The sequence below is a fragment of the Ambystoma mexicanum genome, chromosome 10, assembly GCF_040938575.1.
Source record: "Ambystoma mexicanum isolate Mex_15411 chromosome 10, UKY_AmexF1_1, whole genome shotgun sequence".
In the NCBI taxonomy this organism is placed as follows: domain Eukaryota; kingdom Metazoa; phylum Chordata; class Amphibia; order Caudata; family Ambystomatidae; genus Ambystoma; species Ambystoma mexicanum.
This window is the reverse complement of record NC_090932.1, coordinates 1304564409-1304584646: the sequence shown is the minus strand read 5'-3', so window position 1 is coordinate 1304584646 and position 20238 is coordinate 1304564409. Positions and strand designations below refer to the sequence as shown.

The following is a 20238-nucleotide window of genomic DNA, read 5'->3' as shown; positions in this document are numbered from 1 at the left end:
TTCCTGTGTACATTTAGACACAAGTTTAGAGCAGAGGGCAGTGCAAGGGTCAGGTTACTTGACAGAAACCAGAACGCTTCTTTTGATTTTTATCTGCATGAAGGTAATTGCAAGCTATATATAAACGCCTCTGAAACAGAATGTATTTATCTAAAGCCTTTCAAAAAAAGAAACTACACACTGTGACAAAAGGAATGGTTTCTTTCCATTCCGCTTCTGCTGTGTTGCTTGCTGCAAACGGAAGCACTGTGCAGATTTTCCTAGCATTTTAATATTGTAAAATTAATAAAATGGAAAACTCGCAATTGAGAATTAATATTTTGTAACAAATTATGCTTTTCCCAGTGAAAGCAAACCAGTATTGCACAATTGTATTTTTCCGAGTTCCTGAGCTGTGTGCATAATCATGCAGAGGCAGATCATTTTTACACTTATAATTTAATTTACACTCTAACTATAAAAACAGTGTGTAAACGACTATGCAAGGTCTAGTTTATATCCATTCAACCTTGCAGTCAATGGGGAATTTTTGCTATAAATGGTCAGTGGCAGCAGATTCTTTGTTCAAGGGTGAGTGATTATCATTACACCAATCACAGGTGTTCTAACCTCTCAAATCTTCAAGACTACAATTAAAACATCCAAAACCTGACTCTCCAGGAAGTGGAAGCGCTGTTAAAAAAAAGAAATGAAAGTTACATTTGTAATTGAAATAGAAACTCAGCAAAACGCGTCCCTGTGATAATCCAGATGGGTATTTAACTGTATGTAGCGCTTCATACATGGTTCGTCCAACATCTAAGCACTGTTATTATACCTCAGTCGATACTCAGTTACCATGCAGCGAATTTTGTCTTTTTATGAAAGAGACAGAAACCAGATGTCTTGCGCCCACAGAGTAATTTATTTTTCAAATTTATAAATCAATAATTTCAATCCAGTGCCCTCTACACGTGTTTCACTGTCTTAAATTTCCAGACAGATGTTCAGGAGGGAATAACTAAATAGTTCAGTCCATTTCAATCCATTCTTAGCATGTTTAATCTTATAGCTATACAATTGTTTGTAATTATCTTTCGCCCAGAATTACTAAAATTGTTTTATGATTGACTTGGGCAACGTTATCCCTTTTGGCTCGGTCCCAATTTTAAATTTAAATGCAGGGCTTTAATCCTTATTTGTAGTGGCGTTTTCTCTTTTCTGAACTTGATCCTTCGCTCGGCCTGATAATACTCAGTTACCAGACTTCTGAAGGATGTTGGCCAATAAGATAGCTCAGCCAGTTGAGCACTTGTTGCTGCGATCTGTGCATGATCTGTAGGTTGCAGGTTCGAATCCTGGCAAGGCCAACTCAGCCTTTCATGGTCGATAAAGGATTACCGACTTTTGTTTGCTGATTAATATGTTCCAAGTACAGCGTTTTGCCGAAAGCGATATAATGCGCTTAATACCCAGAGGTTTCTAAGTACGGACCTGGGGATCAAACCTGTGTTTCTCTGTGTCGTCTTGCTTCCAAGGCGAGCATGTTGCCCCTGCGCTATCCTCCTGAGACAATAAATATAGAATTTAGCATTGAGTCCTTGCCTCTCTGCACTGTTTGTTGTATCATAACATTGCCATACCATTAGGTTGTAATAGCTCCAGGAAACAAGGACTTTCATTAACCATCAAAAGACAATTCTGCTATCGAACCGCAAAACACACAATATAATTCATGCTTGCTTTACTATGTAATTGGCTAGGTTTTTGTGTTTTCAACATTTAATACAGGAGAGATCAACCTTACAGACATAATGAAAGGTGTATTCTTTCACAATGCAGAAAGCTGCTGCATGGTTATGATTTCCATACATTTTTTGCACAAGTCGGCTGTAGGTCACATACAGTTTACGCTCTTACAAAGACGAAAAGTAATTTTTACTCTCTTGAAATCACATTTACACTCAAAGTTTAAAAATAGGGAGTAAAATACTCCCACCTAATAATCTTATCTGAAGCACTGGTCCTGTGTTCGAAATATTCTGGCCCTCACATGCTAAAACTAACTAAGGTGCAAAGGATGTCGCCTCTTTTTCAAAAGTGTGCAAGTGTTCCAATACGACACAAAAAAGGTATACATCGAAACCAAAAAGTTCCAAATTGCCAATTTTATCAGTTCCAGGGAATGGCTCCCTTCCCTGGGTTCCTTTTACCAATGCCAAAAAGTTCAAACTGAGATAATCAAGTTTTACTGTTCAAAAGGATAACTATCCTTGGGATACAGCAATCCCCTCACAGGGAAATGGCTCCCTTCCCCAGGTTTCTCACAGGTTACAATCCTGAGGTATAGTTCCCATTAGAATTCTCCTTTTATTGTTCCACAAATTGAGTGTGGGTCCCAGATGTGCATGTAACCTGGTATTCTCCCCACACAGGTTCTTGTCCAGATTTACAACAGCTCGAAATCTCACATGTACGATTCTTCCTTAGGATTTTAAGCAGTTTATCACATACTGGACCATGCCTGTTGTACTCACCTGCCAGGACTTGTATGCATTTGTTTTCAACGCTGCGTAGCAGTACTTCTCATCTGCTCACATTATCATTAATGTATGTTCAGCACTTTTCATTGGTCCACTCAGCTTGTTGAACAAATATTTGGTTGACCCTTTCCTCATGGTTCAACATACAATGTCCCTCACGTTTGCCTCCTTGGTTTTCCACAAGTTTGCATTGAGTGTCCCAGACCCCAGTACCACTGTGTAGGGCCTTCTGACAATGCCAGACAGTGCTTCGGCATCTCAACCCTCTCCCCGGGTTCACCAGCTCAGTTTGTGGGTGCTCTGCATTCCTGACTCCAAGCCAGATGTTGCTCTGGCTCTCGCAGCTCTCGCGTCTCCTGTCATACTCTTCGGTAAGCATCTGCACTCTGGACAGCATCCAAGTCTCTGCAGCCTTCAGGAAGCACAACTTGCTTCCTTGAGCTCTGCAGAGAGTGTTGCTCACCGGGCTGCCCTCACACCTCGTAGCGGTCTGGACTCCACACGGCCGCTGATACCTTGCTCTGCCGTGAGCTTAAGAACTCCATGCTCCTCTTCCCGGCACGAGTTTAAATCATGTCGGGCCAATGGCATTTTCCCAGTGACTAGACCGCTGCCTAGGGTCCTCGTGAGAAGTGATCATCACTCCTCTCCCCTTTCTCGTCTCAGTTGTTAATAACCTAGTCTTTAAGGAATATTGTGCAATACTTGGTTAGTGGTTCAGTGAGAGTGGCGCAATATGCCATCAAAGCATGAGGAAGAGAGGGAACATCCCTAAAAGGGAATGGGGGTATGTGACTGGCTCGGATGATGGGTTATCCCCGCTCCACCCCTTCCTCGCAACCCACCAGGGTCGCCTCCCCTCCCTCATATAGCAATCCCCAGGGTTAGAATCAGGTAGCAGATGCCATCCCCTGGCCACATGAGCAGAGGCTACCTCTGTGTCATGATCAGAGTAGCATTCACACCGTCTCCCCAACCACAGAAGCCGAATAGAGTATGACCCCCCTCAAACCCCCCTCAGACCCCACCCCCACCTTGGTTGCACAGATCCCCGATTCTGCAACAAGTGACCACAAGGCAGCCAATGGAGGGGCCGGGGGAGAGGTTGTAGATAGTGTGATGAATCCTACAGATCCCTCACTGAACCCCTGCCTAAAGTCTACTCCCAGGTGGCCAGGGAAAGGCAGACGCTTCCTGATCCTGACCTTGGGGGTGGTGTACTGCAGGAAGATCACTTGGGAGGAGACAAGGCCCATGGTGGTGAAGAGATCCTGTGAGATGAGACGCAGTATGTGTCCTTTGAAAGGGAACACCTTTACAGATTGCCAAAACAGGTCATGGCTTATTGCCATTACAGTGTATCTGAATGTCATATAGATTCTGTGACTCTGGGCACAAATACCCTAAAACATAAACAAACCATTATAACAGAAAGATCTCTCATGCTATATCAAGATTAAAAACCCTCCTTACTTCCAAATGCATCATATAAAAGGTTTAATGTAAAAGGATTTAGCAATATTGCCTTAAATCAATGGTCTTCCTCTTTAACAACCAATTCTAACGGTTCATCTTCTAATGGGTTTAAGGGAAATAAATCAACCCTTAAAACTAAGAGGTTGCTTAAAAAAACAAACTTTGTTGGGGACTACGAGACCCATAATCCCATGAATACTGGGACGAGGACTAGAGCTGAAAAGGCATGCTGTATTAGAGGTCAGGCAATTAGGCTTAACAGCCTACACCTGAAGCAACCTGGGAGGCATAAAAGGCCCCACCTCAGGTGCAGGCAATGAGGAGCTGGAACGGTGACTGGAGTGCGTGCAGTAGCAGAGGCAGACATAAGAAGATACAGTGCTGGCAATCTGTGCAGAAATGGTAGAACCGAAGGGACGCCAGAACGTTGCCACAGCAGATTTCAACTGCTCGTTCTGGGAGGGCCCTGTTCCCCAAATTCTGAGTTGCAGAGGCTACGCAGCGGAAGGCGTGCAGGAAGGCTCCCTTCCCCCATGTGAGCCTGATAGTGAAGATTGCGGTAGCAGCGGTGTGTCGGAAACCAAGGCGAGGAGCTGCAGGCAAGCCTTGGGTCTCAAGAGCGAAAGGGGCGCCTTTGTCGACTGGCCAGACCAGCAACAACTTCAATGAGAAGCCAGAAGCAGTACAAGTTGTGCAAGTTGTTAGTAAAACCTTTTGACAATGGAACAATTCAAACGCAGCCATCGTGTGTGATTGGCAATTTTTATTTTCACTTGCGCAAGAGCAAACGCTACTGAAATTCTTTGTCGGACACTTTAAACGTTGTAAACTATACGACGTTGCTGCGTGTGCTTAATTTGACTTTCCAGAGAAAGAGTAACCTTTTGTATCTTTATTCACACTAACCTTAAATGCTTAAGTAAAGCATTTAAAACTGTGTGTCTATCATTAAAGAGAAAGCCAGCATTGCCCAAGCCAAGAGTATCCTCCTAGTAAGGCTGGAAGCAACTTCCTTAAAGCCAGAGAACCATCGAAATAAGAACGAGCCTACAGAAAGTTCAACATTGCTTAAGATACAAGTGTGCAAGCATTACCAGAGTGGCACCAAGGCTCTGGGTAATCATTGTGGCTAACAGTTGGCAGAGGGGTAAAAGCAAAGTTGGGGGAAGGGAAGCTTACTGTTCATGAATACTATCTGAAGTTGACACAATCTAAATTACTTGTTGATGAATATCATTTGAAGTTGAGACAGATTGGAAGGTGTTCAAGTGCCTTAACCTAAATCTTGTCAGAACTAAAAACTGTTTTGAAATACCAAGTACTGAAGTTGTAGTAGTACTTCAGAGTGCTGATGCTGTGGTGTCAGTAGATGCAACATTGCAGAAGCTCCGAGGATGTGAAGCACTATGAGACAAAGGAGAATGGTAAACTTTAGTTGAAGTAAAGTTGCTGAAGTGGAAGCAGCAGTTCAGACATCATGGGAATGTAGTTACCTGCGGCAGCGAGTTACCAGAACCCTTACACTTCGGAAAAGGAAGGATGACATCAGATACATCACAATGGCTAGTAACTGTGGTTCCCAAAAAGAAAAGTTGCAGTTACCAGTCCTCCTCTAGGGTAGCATCCTCTGCAAGTCTTTCTTCATTGCTGCGGCAGATTGCACTGGTGTTGTATGCGCTTCTCCCTCTGCAGCTGAGAAAACTGTCCGTGAGAAAACAGCAATGCTCAAAGCAAGGTGCTCCCTCTGTAAAGCTGCATTAAACTAATTTTCTCACTGCATTTCCGATTTATAAATTAAAATCTAACCCATAGGTAAGCCCTGTGGTTCTTCAATTTAAATCTGAAATGTTGGGCACTATTAGTGACAAACTACTGGTTCCTAACTTGGACATATATCAAGCTGTGAAATGAAAATTCAAATAGATGAAAATCAAAAACTGGGCGACTTGCCAGTTTAGGAGCCCACCTGTAATTTCTTGTGTGTTATTTTAAATAAAACAAAGATATTCAAACTGCCCGTTTCTTCTGCCAGATTGTGGGGTGAGAATGTTGCATGGAAAGGGGGGTAAGAGGGGGTTGTGGGTGTTAAATTAATATACTTCTGTAAAAAGATTCCTTAGAAAATGAATGCATTGTCCCTAGCAATTAGTTACAAATAGGAAAAATAGAAAGTGGAGGAGTAAAAAACAAAAAAAAGAGTTGCATTACAAACATATATCTTTCCTTCTACAATCCAATAGGAGAAAACACAGTCACTATATTAACACTTCCTTATTTAGATTATAAGAGCTTCAAACACTTCATTTAAAAATCTAATACCAGCTAAAATCAATGGTTTATCTAAGCCAGTACAAATAATTATCCAGCATTCTTCTGGGGTTTGCATCTTAAAATTTGTTATGAAACGCCCAAAATGGCGCGTGAACAAAGCAAATAAAATAAAAAAAGTTTTTCTGCATAATATTTTTACAGAATCTACATGCAAGATCTTTCTACAGTAAGTATATTCTAACAAATGGATTTGGAAATGTCATTAAAATGGGGGTTGGATTTTAAAAGCTTTCTGTTCATAGATAAATGGACAGAAAAGCCCTTAGAATCATCCTTTGTCTGAATCCAATCACACAACCACAGTTTCTCCTTTACCAAGCGAGATCAAGTTTTCATTAATGCAGTGTGCAAAATTTGAAACATAGGAGCATCGAGCAACAAACCTTTTCGGAAAAGGGCCAAAGTACCGTAGCTCTTAGGGAAATGACGCCAATTCATACCTAATCATTTGTATTGGCACACCCTTTGGCAACAGAAGCATCTTCTGAAAAAATGCCCTCCAAGATCGGCCATATTTTACAAGGAAAACACAGAGCCCATAAGGAAAAATAGAAACAGCTTTCAACGTATAAAATTGAATGACCGGAATATTGGCAATAGTACACCAGACCTTGCGCTGCCAGACTCTTCGCTTTCATTTTTAGACTGGCTAGATCTCAACACTACTGCCGTTTATTGACATACACGAGTAATTAAAGGTCTCTACTTTAAGTACTTCTGTACCTACGCGCCAAGTCAATGCGATGTTCTCTTTTAAGAGATTGCATTACCAAGACAGTAGACTTCGCAACATTCACCGACAAACCATTTAGTTGGGTATATGCTTGAGGTTTATCTAGCTGGCGCTGCAGGCCATTGGGGGTCGGTTACAAAAGAGCCAGGTCACCGGCATACAGCCTCCAGCCAATTGGTTTGCCATCAAACTGAGTGGGTAAAAATGTGTCTCCTTTAAATATTCTCCAAAGTCAGAAATGAACAGATTAAAAAGGGCCGTCGCCAAAGGGCAGCCTTGCTTTAAACCTTAAAGTTTAGTCTGGCTCTAAGAGTAGAAGAGTATCGTGCCTTGACCACCAAGTCCTAAGGCCATCCCCACTTCAACATCTTAATCCATAAAAGAGAGCGATCAACACTGTCAAATACTTGTGCAAAGTCGACAAATGACAAGTAGATCATTGTCTTTGGACATTGCTCAGACTTTGAGTATAATAATAAAATGCGAACAGTTCCAGTGCCGAGCCAGATTGATAACCATCAATGCGATTGGTTTCCTTGATCCAGCTCATCAGATGTTCCAAGGGCAAAGAGGTGAATCTCTTTCCTGGAACGTCTAATAGGGCAGTCGGTCGATAACTCCCAGGATTCAAACCATCGTCTTTTTGACAATCAATGACTGCCGACTTCCAAAACGGAGGGACCTCCCTGGTGTTCACCATTTGTCCAAATGGCACTTCCAAAAAGCCTGCCCATGGTTCTGGATACTCTTTAAAAATTGCCTTTGATAAGCCATCTGAGCCAGGGGCTCTGGGGTTACTGGTTCGTTTAATCAATGCTATAATTTCACCGCTTTTCATGGGGTACCTTCCTACCAAGGTTGGACTTAAATCAGTAGGTGTCTCCTCACAGGGATTTGGTTTTGCTAAGAGACCTTCAAAGTGAGAGCCAAATAACCGCCGGAATTGGGTTTATTTTCTAAACAAATTGAACCTAGATAGCCCCTATTTCAAATCAATATTTCGCCTTTTAAAGAGGATTAAAGTCCCCCAAAAACATGCACAGTTAGGGGGTGGGAGCGGTCAATGGAAGAGCCAGTGGGATCTTTGCAACTCATCCAGAACAGGACTGCGAGACTTGTCCTTGGCCTCAAGCCCAGGGACCGTATCTCTCCAGGACTGAAATCGCTCAACTGGCTCCCAGTGGCCGCGGGGATCAAGTTCAAAACCCTCTGCATTGTCCACAAGGCCTTCTGGGGCCTTGGGCCAAAATACCTTCAACTCCCTCTTCCTAAATATCTTCCTTCTAGAGCTCTTCGCTCATCCACCTCCAACTACCTCAGGGTCAGCCGCTTCTCCAAGCAACGAGCTGGGGGTAGATCTCTCTCTGCAGCAGGGGCCTCCCTCTGGAACAGCCTTCCTGCCTCCCTGAAACTTGAGGAGAACCATCTCTGGTTCCGGAAGCACCTCAAAACCTTCCTCTTTGCCTCCGCTTTCTCTCCCTCTCTCCCCTGCTAAAATCACTGAACCTGCACTGAATCTGCAACTGGCCACTTACCGATCTCGGTCCTTGGCCCTGCCACTCTTCCCTGCACTGCCTACCTGCACTACGGGACTGCCTCTGTATCCTACAGCCCCTTCTCTTGGCACTTACCTTGCACTTGCCACCAGCTGGCCCCATTACTTATCTTGTATTCTACTAACCATGCACTGCACCTTCCCCCTCTTCCCTTTCCCTTGCACTTGCACTTTTCCCAGTCTCCCTACCCTTGCGCGATCTGAATGACACCTGGCCTAGTAGGATCGTTGTCTGTTCTCCTTGTTCCCCCCCCCCTGCCTCGTCGCGCCTTGAAACACTTGTGTATAGGCGCGTTACACATGCCATATCATATCTAGCTTGGCTCATGAGGGCGCTCCCTCAGGGGGTGACAGACGTGTTGCAGTTGCTGAATTTCTTCCACCACATCGTCAACTTCATAAGTAGATATTCATTAACTCCTCTTGGGATAGCAAACCTGGTTGCCAAAGTGGCACGACTGATTTCTCTGGGGCTTTCTTAAATCTTGGAGAGGATCCGGATTGTTTATCAGGTACAATCAGGTTTTGCAGAAGTGTTCTCAATCCACAAGCACTCGATTTAGGGGGCAGTTTTGGGGCAAGAGGGGTTTTAGGTTATTAAAGATGGATTATTCAAGCAGGGGTTCCTAGTTATCTAAATGGTCAAGTAGGATTTGTTTTGTGAAGAAGCCACCTCTACTGATCTCTGGCTCTTTTTCCTGCTCATCACATTGGGCACATTCTCAGTTAATCCATTATGTGATGTTGGTGAGGGAGGAAAAGATGTTGCAGAAGAATTAGAAAACGTGTCCAACTGGTCTATCCCCCCCTCTTCGAAATACTAAACTCAGCATCAGTAGCAACTGCCTCTGCATCAAAAGAAGACTCCAAACCAATTCTCTCGAGACCCAGGTTTTAGAATACATTCAGATTGTATCTGTGGATCGATTGGGTTTGTAGTTTCCCCATTTCCCCAGCCACCCCTCGACCCTGCACACTGGGGGGATCCAGATGGCAATTGGGTATTAACCGCCCCCCCCCCCGGGACCTTTGAGACTTTCAGAGGGAGTCTGCATTCAGAAGGTGGGGTCAGTTATATTAAATTTCACAGACGTTTTCAGAGTAGATGCTGTAGTTCAAAGTCTGATGGACAAATGGTCAATACACCTGCCAGCAGCTCTACATCAAATCTCCCTTGCTAGATTAAAGTTCGAGGAATTATGGCCTTCGTTTGCTGCATTGGTAGAAAAACACAATCTTCCTTTCCAAAAGCTTTATCTCTGCCAAGTTTTCACTAAATTGGTCTGCATTACTGGCATTAATGGTGCTATAAAAGCTAACTCTTCTTGTGCATTCGATAGAGTGGTGAGTGACGTTGCTAATGAGGCCACTGGGTCGACAACCGGAATATAAAAAAAAATACAGGTAGTGCTAGAAGATGGCAAAGCAAGGGGCGGCGAGTTCGCCTTATTTAGCGCATTGCGCTTGCTCAAACTGCCTAGCTCAAACAGTTGGCTCAGCTTGCTTCTCAGCTCATATACAAAGTCCATGTTGTCAGACTCACAGTCTTCTCTGGGATTTCCTACCACTTTCACGATACTGCTCTGTTAAAAATCAGAGGGTGACTTTCATCCCTTCAGACTTCACTCGCATGTCGGTCTCTGCAGCTGGCCGCGTTCAGCGGATGGGAGCGGTCACTCTCTGGACAGCCTTAGAGTACCAGCCACCCAGTTTGAAGAGGACTGCAATTGCTTATCCAGACAAACTGAGTTGTGATAACTACTCATTCTTAATTACTCATTCCATTCTTAGCATTCTTTTTACTGATTGTAAAAAAAAAAATAAAAAGAAGAATGTAGAGAGGGAGTTTTCTTATTCTGTATAGTCCATTAAGATACAACTTTATATGGTAGTTGGATTGGACTGTGCCTGCATCCTCTCGTAATTTATGAGTCTTCTTGTCCTATAACTCAAGATCACATTAGAATCCTACATTCCTTTTCTAAGCTAAAGCTTCTGTGAGCATTATTATATCAGACAACTTAAATAGAACAAAAGGAACTAAAAAGAAAATATGTACAAAAAATAAAACCAACATCTAAAAAGATTCCAAATGTGTTCGAACTACACGTTAGAAACTCCCTACTCCAACCAGGAGATGAGACTATATAAAAGAAAAAACATGGGTCGCTTACCGGGTGCATATTAAGCAGCCAGCCAGTCTTGTCTCCGGGTTCCTTAATGCGCTCAAATCCATACTGGGCATCCATCCGATCTGTCCACTGACTGCGCTCCAGACGCTTGGCAGCAGAGTTTGCGGCGCCATCCTCACTAAAAGATGAAAGAGTGGGTTGTAAAAAATATCCACACTACGAACTTTTCTAATCAAAACATTTATATCAAGCTTAGGATAAAGAAGCTGTTAAAGGTTGTTCCACAGTCCTCCTTTGAGGGGTGTGAAACCTACTACCTTGAGGGCAAGACAGGATTCCAACCAAAAGACAGACCAACCTACGTACAGCAACACAATTCACGATTCAGTCATTATCAGGACCACAAAAGCAAATTCATGAACAGTCACTGCAGTGCTACAGATAGGTAGTAACAACATACTCCCACAAAATCCATTTTTTTTAAGTTGGGAACAAAATGATTTTTTTTAAGGAGTAAACATAAGTCCAATTCCCAGTGGGCGCATTTTATGAGCGAGTAAAAATGTTTTAACTGGAAAACAGAAATGCTTTTGTAATTAATCCTTTACACCTGGTTAGTCATACACATTAAAAAGATAGGTTTTCTACTCCTGATTAGGCACCAATAATAGTTTCTTCCTGTGGTACCACATGCACTACTGTTCCAAACATATCCATGGAGCTGTGCGAGTGACAGCATGTGCACAAGGTCCAACGCGTGAGTTTTCCATTTATTGTGTATTTTTAGGAAGCCTTTGCCTTTTTTTTTTTTTGGGAGTTCAAGTGGCTTATACACCACTTATCTGTAGGGCTGAGTCACTGTATTCCCATGCAGCCTCGATTGCTCAGTAAAACAGGTAACTACAGTGAAATCATTAAATAAAAAAAAAAGGCGCCCACCGCACGTCAGATACAAAGCAGATTTAGATTAACAGACCTACATGGCCTCAGAACACTTCTAGAAATAGGTGGATACAAAAAGGGCACAGAATAAAAGTTAGAAACGGCAACCCAATAGATTTAAATGAACATGAGTGCAATGCAGTGATTTAGTAATAACACACCTCGAATACCATCACAGGTACCAGTTAAAAGTCCAGTGTAAATCTCTAGGGTTCCCAGGAGAATCCATGAGCAATGTCAAAGTTCAGGTAACTACCCTTTTTAGTCACAGGAGTTTAAAATATTTTAACAGTTTCCCATATAGGAATTATACAGACAGCATTCATAAGCTCTACTTGTGATCATTGAAAATGAGAATATCGCCAAAGCGATCGCCAAAAGCGATGAGGCATTCGCTGGGATATTGGAGGAAATTCCAGAGCAAAAACTATTTAACTACAGAAAGGAGAAGAGGTCATACTTGCGGGCAATAAAAAGACTAAATATGCGTAAAGCTGCTCAAGTTGAGAATAAAAAAAACAAAATGTCACTCCTCAAATAAATAAGATTCAAAAAACAAAAAACAGAAAGGTTATTCTGAAACGACCGATTCCTTAGATAGAGACATCAACCTTGATCTCTGTGACTGAACAGGTAAACTCTGAATAAGGCATAAATGTAGACGAATTATCACGTGAAAGTAGGCTTGCTCTGCAGCCTAATGTGGCGGGTAGCCAGAAATCATCTGTGCGGGCATTTCAAAAACAAGGCACGCAGAATAAACAATCTGCGAGAGGTGATGCCAGCGCCTCCTCAACCAAACAGGCAGAGTTTGCATCTTCACTTACAGTGTCACAACAAACTCTTCTTTCCACCTATTACAAACCAATTTACACCGAAAAAGCCATTATAGGAAAAGAACATGTGGCATTGGATGAAAAATTGGTCCCAGATGAGGATGATATTGGTGGGCAGTCTCACTCCGGCGTGACTCCTTCAAGTAATAAGGAATCAACGACTACGGACGTGGCACACGGAAGGATTGCCCCATTGAAAGCATCCCCAGCGCGGCAACCGTTGACTACTATTCCGACAGCCAGTTATGCTTCCACTTACATACCATCGGGTGATGTGACGACTTCCACTTTAAGAGGCCTTAATAAATCAAAAGATAAAGAACTGGTACTTGAACCTAAGTATAATAATTGGAACTGTATGGAAAAGATAGAGCAAGCCGCACCCGCCCAGATATCACCTATCCCATGAAATTAATGGTGATAAAAGCCTGAATCGAACGTTTATGTTGCAGGTATTTAAAAAAATCCCTGCACTAAGAACACTTGCATCTCGCGACATCTCTTGGATCACCCTTCCTCCTGTCAATAACCATAGAATGACAGTGCAAGTACAGTCCACAATTATTGCAGAACTAATTTGGACCCATAGACGTGAACTGAAAATGATAAGACTTGATCTGTTTGGAGCTTGTATCTAGGGATCGTGAGGCTCTGGCTAAGGGTGGACCTGAGTGAACGATGAGGGACATATTGAGTGAACCGCGAGGCTAGGTAAATGGGGGCTTGGTTGTTAATGAATTTGTAAGTCAGGGCGAGAGATTTTAGTGAGATCCTTTGGGCGATTGAAAGCCAGTGACGGTTCTTCCTGGCTTCCGAGATGTGGGCTGATCTAGGGATGTTAAGGGCTGCTCTAATGGCGTTGTTTTGAGTAATCGGAAGTTTATGGAGGTTGCCTTGGTTAGTGCCTTGGTACAGTGCATTACAGTAGTCAAGTTTGGAAATAACCAGTGTCCTGGCAAGGGTGATACAATTCTGCGTGGAGAGGAATGGACGACAAGCTATGATCAACTTGCATGTGTAAGCCGATGACGCAGCGACTGCATTGGTGTGTCTGTGGAGGGACAGTCTGGAGTCTAGATAGATTCCAAGGGTTTGTGTGTCTTTGGATACTTTTATGGAATTGCCATCGATCTTAAAGGAACTGAACAAAGGGTTCAACTTATTGAGTCTTTGTTGAGTACCTAGGATGAGGAGCTCTGTCTTGTCGTCATTAAGACAGAGCTCATGTTGTGCCATCCAGGCCTGGATAACTTGGTAACTGTCGTTTAAGGATTTAAGAGTCTAAAGTGTAACCACCAGTGATAGGGATGAGTATCTGGGTGTCATCAGCGTAATTAGTGTAGGTGACACCCAGATAATCAAGCACATCAAACAAGAGTTTAGTGAACACATTGTAGAGAGTGGGGGATACACACGACCCTTGAAGGACCCCGCAGGGGACTGGCGCATGGTCTGCAGAGGAGATAGGGGAGAATACTCATGTGTCTATTGTCTAGTAATGATCTGATCCACTTGGTGGCGTGGTCGGAGAAGAGGGCTGCAGATTTCAGATGTTGACAAAGGATTTGGTGATTGACCAAATCGAATGCAGCGGATAAATCCAGTAGCAGAAATAGTGCCAATTTGCCGTTGTCTTTTAGATCCTCCATTTGGGTTTTGAGGTCTGGGAGAGCTGTTTCAGTCCCGTGCTTGGGTCTGAAGCCGGATTGTCTAGTGCCTAAGCGATTGTTTCCCGATAGTTCTGTATCTGTAAGTAGGCTGCTCTGTCTAATATTTTTTAGAAGAAACGGGACTGTAGTGATGGGTCTGTAGTTAGTTGGAATCTCTGGATCTAGGGTAGGTTTTTTTTTTTATTTATTTTTTTTTTTTTTTTAGGAGAGGGATGACCCAAGCATCCTTCAAATTGTTAGGGACCACTCCCGATTGAAAAGAGGAATTGATAAAGGTAGTTATGAAAGGAGCGAGGTCATGGGCCGATTCCTTAATGATCGGAGCCAGACAAGAGTCACCTTGGCAATTAGACGGTTTTAAGTTACAGATGATTTTTTCAACCTCAGGGATGGTGAGCGGCGTGAAACTGAAAGGCATGTGCGTGACTGGGGTGGATGTTTTAGGTGGCAAGGTTTTAGTTAGGGGGGGTGAGAAGGGTGTTTTGTTTGGCATTAATTTTAGATTGCAGAGTAATTATTTTGTTGAGAAGTGCATTGTGAATGTTATTGCACCAGGTGCTGTCTTTAATGCATGAATCAGGGACGGGTGAAGGGGATTCTAATTCTTTGAGAATTTTAAATAGCTCCTTTGTGTTGGACTCGGCTTGAGATATGCGTTGGTTGTACATCTCTTTTTTGGCTTGTAGGATGGCTTCCTTGTAGTTAAGTGAGGTGATGAGAAGGGAGTCTTTGTTGGCCGTGCTAGGAAAGCTTCTCTAAAGAGCTTCAGCCTTCCGCTTTTCTTTGCGCAGAACTCTAAACTGCAGGGTGAACCATGAGTTCAGATTGGATCGTTGGTTGGCTTTGCGTATTTTAAGCAGGGCTATAGTCTCAATGGCTTTGAGCAGAGTAAGATTGAAGGGGTCTACTAAGACGGTGGGGTCCTTGTGCTGCGCGGCACAGTAGATCAAGATTGGGTGAAGGAGTGGGAGCAATTTGTCCCTGGTAATGTCCTTTTTATTCCTGGTGGGTATAGCAGGGGCTATGGTGGTTTTGGGCTGAGGGTTGGTAGCTGACAAGTGAAAGGTAACGATATGATGGTCAGACGAGGCACAAGCAGAGTTAGAGCTGATCGTGGTGTTACAATTGAGGTCTGAAATCCAGTCGAGCGGTCTACCCTTAATGTGGGTAGGTTCGAAGATGCGTTGCTGGAATCCTAAATTGCCAAGGGTGGTGGCAACATTGAAGGCCATATGGTCCTTAGGGTCGGATAGGCCCAAGTTTAGGTCACCTAGTATCAGCACCTGAGAGTTAGGCTTAGTGTAGGCTGGCAGAATAGATGCAAGATCATTGGTGAAAGAACCAAGTGGTCCCGGAGGTCTGTATATGAGGTGTAATGTTGCTGTGTTAGTCAGTGAGAGGGAGAGTTTCACTGATAAGGATTCTGCTGAGCTGAGTTGGGAATTAGGAGTAGTTCTCATGGCGATATTGTCTCTGTGTATAAATGCAGCGACTCTTCCTTTGGACAAGTTAGACTGGCAGCCATTTCTAGTGATGGAGTAGCTGTTAGGTATGGCTAGGGCGAGAAGAGGGCCAGAAGTAGCATGTAACCAGGTTTCAGTGATGGCTAAGAAGTCAAGGTTTTGGAGGGTGATGCGGTCAGCAAAGTCGAGGGTGTGTGCAGTGAGGGATCTGGCATTGACGAGAGCTCCCTTGAGCGATGCGATGGGGGTGGTGTAAGGGAAGTTGGGTATCGTTGGTGTTGTGGGCTGTATACGGACAGTGTTTCTGCGCTGAGTGCAAGGCGCACGTGGCAGTCTGGATTCGAGTCTGGCATTCCTAGATTGTAGTGTGCATGGTTGAATAGGTGTAGGTTTGGTGGCAAAGTGTTTGAGCCACAGAGCCGGGTCGTTGAGGTAAGGATTAGTTGGGAGGTCTGTGCAATGGTGCATAGTAAGGGAGTGAGTATGGACGTGGATGTGGTGTATCTTGGCAATGCTAGAGGAAAGAATGCCTAGGGTAGAAGTTAAGTACCCCGCGATGACCAGGTAGGAAAAGTGGAGGCTGGCAGGGGGCCACGGCCACATGTCGTGGGCTGATGGTTCAAGCGATAGGTAAGGTAAAGCGCCAAGCGCTTACTGGCTGAGGATGTACTTATCAGTGAAGTAGTTCAAAGTGGAGGTGCGCTCCATAAATGGCAGTTCACTGTAGGTGTATACAGGCCGCACCGAGAGTGGTGATCTGGGGCTGTGTCTAGTGGTGGTGACGGTGGCTAAGTAGGAGGGCAATAACTCCTAAGTGCATCACAGATATAGCTGACAGGACATGTGCATAAGTGGGTCCATAAGCAAAGTAATCACTGGCAGGGCTCATTAGGACCAACAAGGCGGTGCATGTACAAAGTCACAATCAGAATAATCATTGGCAGGCTCAATATTTCCAACAGGGCGGTGCATGTGCAATAACGCAATCAATGGTAATTAATGGCATAACTCAATGTAGCTATCTACACGTACACACAGTAGTGGTTAGCACAATGCTTGGCAGTGAGAAGAGTAAACATAATAAGCGGTTGTTGACGAACCGGTATGCCATGTGATTGTGCACCAGCATATAGTCAGATGCAGTACTATCATATGTATGTGCAGTAAAACGGGCAGACGAACGACCCGTGGGTGGTGATCTCAATTCTTGCTGCATTTCTGAATTACATCGTGAGGTAACCGGAGATCATCTGGTTAAAACCTCCCTTCGCTCAAGAGAGGAGCCCGAATGTTTTCCTATTTTGCACAATGTGAGATTTATTTTATACCTTTTCAAACGGGAGGGCATGTTAACACCTGGCATCGTGATAATATGAAATCTTGTATTGACTACTTGGTAGTAACAGGTGATTTATTAGTAGTATCTAAAGGAATTGAGCTCATTACCTCGGCAAACAGTGATCATAGTATACAATCAGTACTCTGATTATGCTATACCGTGTATGGGTAAGGATCCCCTCCTGGCACTTCTCGTACCGGATCGTGTGGGTGCTTCACTTGGTGGAGAGAGAGAGAGGGAGAGAGAGAGAGAGGGAGAGGGAGAGGGAGAGGGAGAGGGAGAGGGAGAGGGAGAGGGAGAGGGAGAGGGAGAGGGAGAGGGAGAGGGAGAGGGAGAGGGAGAGGGAGAGGGAGAGGGAGAGGGAGAGGGAGAGGGAGAGGGAGAGGGAGAGGGAGAGGGAGAGGGAGAGGGAGAGGGAGAGGGAGAGGGAGAGGGAGAGGGAGAGGGAGAGGGAGAGGGAGAGGGAGAGGGAGAGGGAGAGGGAGAGGGAGAGGGAGAGGGAGAGGGAGAGAGAGAGGATCAACTTGCTGATTACAAAAAGGGATGGGGAAGTTCTTTTGTGATACCTCAATGACCATGTGTCATCAGCTGAACACACAACTCATATCTGTTGTAATCAAGAATGCAATTCTAGCATTCATTAAAATGGAACAATACTCCAACTGAAACCAAAAACACTCAAGCGTTCAGTTATGATTTATTATGAGAGAAAAAGAAGCTGCTTAGACGATTCTACCTTTGTTTGGAAGAGATGGAATTTCAAGCACTAAAGAAGCAAATATGTAATAGCCATCGCAACAAATGCAAAAATCATAATGCCTACTTGCATAATAAGAAAAAACAGGTCATGTTAACCAATCTCTGCAGAAATGACAGAAGTTCCACCTGGGCAATACTACGAGGTGATTCAGCTAATAAAAATCATGATCAAACCTCCAATATTGCAGAAGAGGTTTGGACAACCTTCCTTAGGACGAAATTCCAGCTCCCCACAAGATTCTTTAAGGGACATTCTAAATTTGTTACATCTAAGATCACCCACCCATTAGTTTGTTCCCGGATGATATTAGATGGGCCATAGGCAAATTAAATAACTCTAAAGCCCTTGGTCCCGATTGCATTCCGCCTTCCATACTATGGGCCGAGATTGTGGGAATTCCAATATGAAGAAATTAGAACTACCTCTGATATTCCAAAGTCCTGGGTAACATCTATTGTAGTACCAATACACAAAAAGGGCACTACATACGACCCCGAAAATTATCTGCCAATTGCTCTAATAGACGTGGGAGAAAAGGTTTTTTCTATCCTTCTGCTACGTGAGCTTCAGCTCCACTTATGCCAATGCAAGGTATTGTCGCGATTTCAGATAGAAGATGGGCCACAACTGTGGCATTCAGCCTATCTAAAACCAAAATGCTGGATGCTGGGCCATTACACATGGCGTCAGTTGATCTCTCGGCAGCTTTTTACTGCGTAATACGCACTGTTCTATGGGAAAAACTAGAACGGAAAAGAGTGCCCCTACATTTAATAGTACTGATTGCCAGATTACATCATGACACTTCCTAATTGGTAAAGCTGGATGGCCCGGGTGCTTCTACACAGCCGATAACCATGGAGATCTGGGTTAAGCAGGGATGCAACCTGGCAGCGACCCTGTTTAACCTCTATCTCGGATATAGACAAAATATGGTCTAGTAAAGTATCATATCCAGCAAGGCTTGCCCACCTCAAAATCCAGTGGCTTGCCTTTGCGGATGATATTTTAATATTTGATCGAACACCCTATGGGCTCCAAGAACAAGCTTGTCATCTTTGCAGACTATTTATACAAGCATAACTTAAAATGTAACATAAATAAATCAAGAATACTAATCTTTAAGAACCTAAAGAAAAAGATGCACACTATTGTGTGGAACTTGGATGGAGTACCAATCTCGGTAGACATCACTCAAATACCCTGGCTACGAGGTGACGGGCTCCAATTCAAGAAAAATGTGGAAGGAAAATCTTGAAGCCAAAGCAGATGCCCTAGGTACGCAGCTGAGGATGGTGTACTCGAAATTTTGCAAATTCTCTACGATTCCCTTATTTGAGTTTTACACACTCAAGGTAGAAGCAATTCTATTACATGGGTTGCATCTAGGTTTGCTAAACATTGACATCATCCTCGACCAAATGCAAGGCAAACTGTGGAAGCACACCTTACGCCTTGCTAATGCGCTTCCCAGCTGTGTGCTTCGCCAGGAACTAGGGCTAACTGCACTATCAGCCAGATATCACTGGCGCCAACTTACAAACCTTGCTAAAATGCTCTCTCTCTCTGAAGAGTCACTGTATGAAGAATTTCGTACCATGATCAAAGCAAGAAATCCACCTTCGGTGGCACTATTTTACGACTCGATGTTTAAATTGCTTGATGATTATGGGTTTGAATCCGTGTGACTTGGAATTTCGTCTCACCCGAGTTGATGGAGTCCGATTGGGTTAGGACGCTTTCTGATATGCAAACGAAGAAACTGTACTATGAGGCAGCACATTACATAATGAAACAGATTGCCTCGTAGATCGTACCTGCTGAAATGTCCAAGTCATGTATTAAGAGACCTATATTTAAGATTCAAGTGCAACCAAATTCATACTAGAGAGAAAACAGCAAAATGGGCTAAAGACTAACTCAAGAGTCTGACGTATGTCGTTTTTGTAATCAAGTGGGGCAAAAAGAAACATTGAAACATCTGATAATTTACTGCAATCATTTTGAAACTCAGCGTATTGCAACAATGGGAGGTGCTTTGTTGGGCTCCACTCAAAGCGCACGTGAATGGTGTTGGATGAGGTCGATGTGGGGTAATTCATGTAAATCTGTATTAGCATCCAGTACTTTTCTCAAGATTATTATTATTGGGGAATTGCAACAACAAAATAAAAACTGATTCTAGAGTGATTAACATATTCTTACTATTCATACTGTGAAAATTGCTCTCATTTCTTTAAGGTTCGCTTCTTTTCTATTGTTTTGCCTTTCTTGTGTATGGACATTTTAAATATGGGATGAAACATCTACATATGTTTTAAAGTTGTATTGTAATGTTGTAAAGTTTGTTAATCAAACTATAAAACTCCTCTTAAATAAAAAAATAAGCAAGTTACCCAGAAGTACTAAAGCCAAGTAGTTACCACTTCTACCCGATGGGTGCGGCCAAAGCAGCATCCACCACAGGGTACACCAAATG

The 20238-nt window shown here is 43.5% G+C and overlaps 1 protein-coding gene across 2 annotated transcripts in view; it reads right to left on the bottom strand.

Annotated features, from left to right (window-relative positions):
- POLE (DNA polymerase epsilon, catalytic subunit) overlaps window positions 1-20238 on the bottom strand; it is an 867587-nt gene that overhangs the window by 808247 nt on the left and 39102 nt on the right. For both annotated transcript variants that reach the window (XM_069619327.1, XM_069619326.1), the window contains exon 2: window positions 10792-10927. In XM_069619327.1, the coding sequence (XP_069475428.1) occupies window positions 10792-10866 (75 nt within the window). In that variant the 5' untranslated portion in view covers window positions 10867-10927. The remainder of the gene's footprint in view (window positions 1-10791; window positions 10928-20238) is intronic.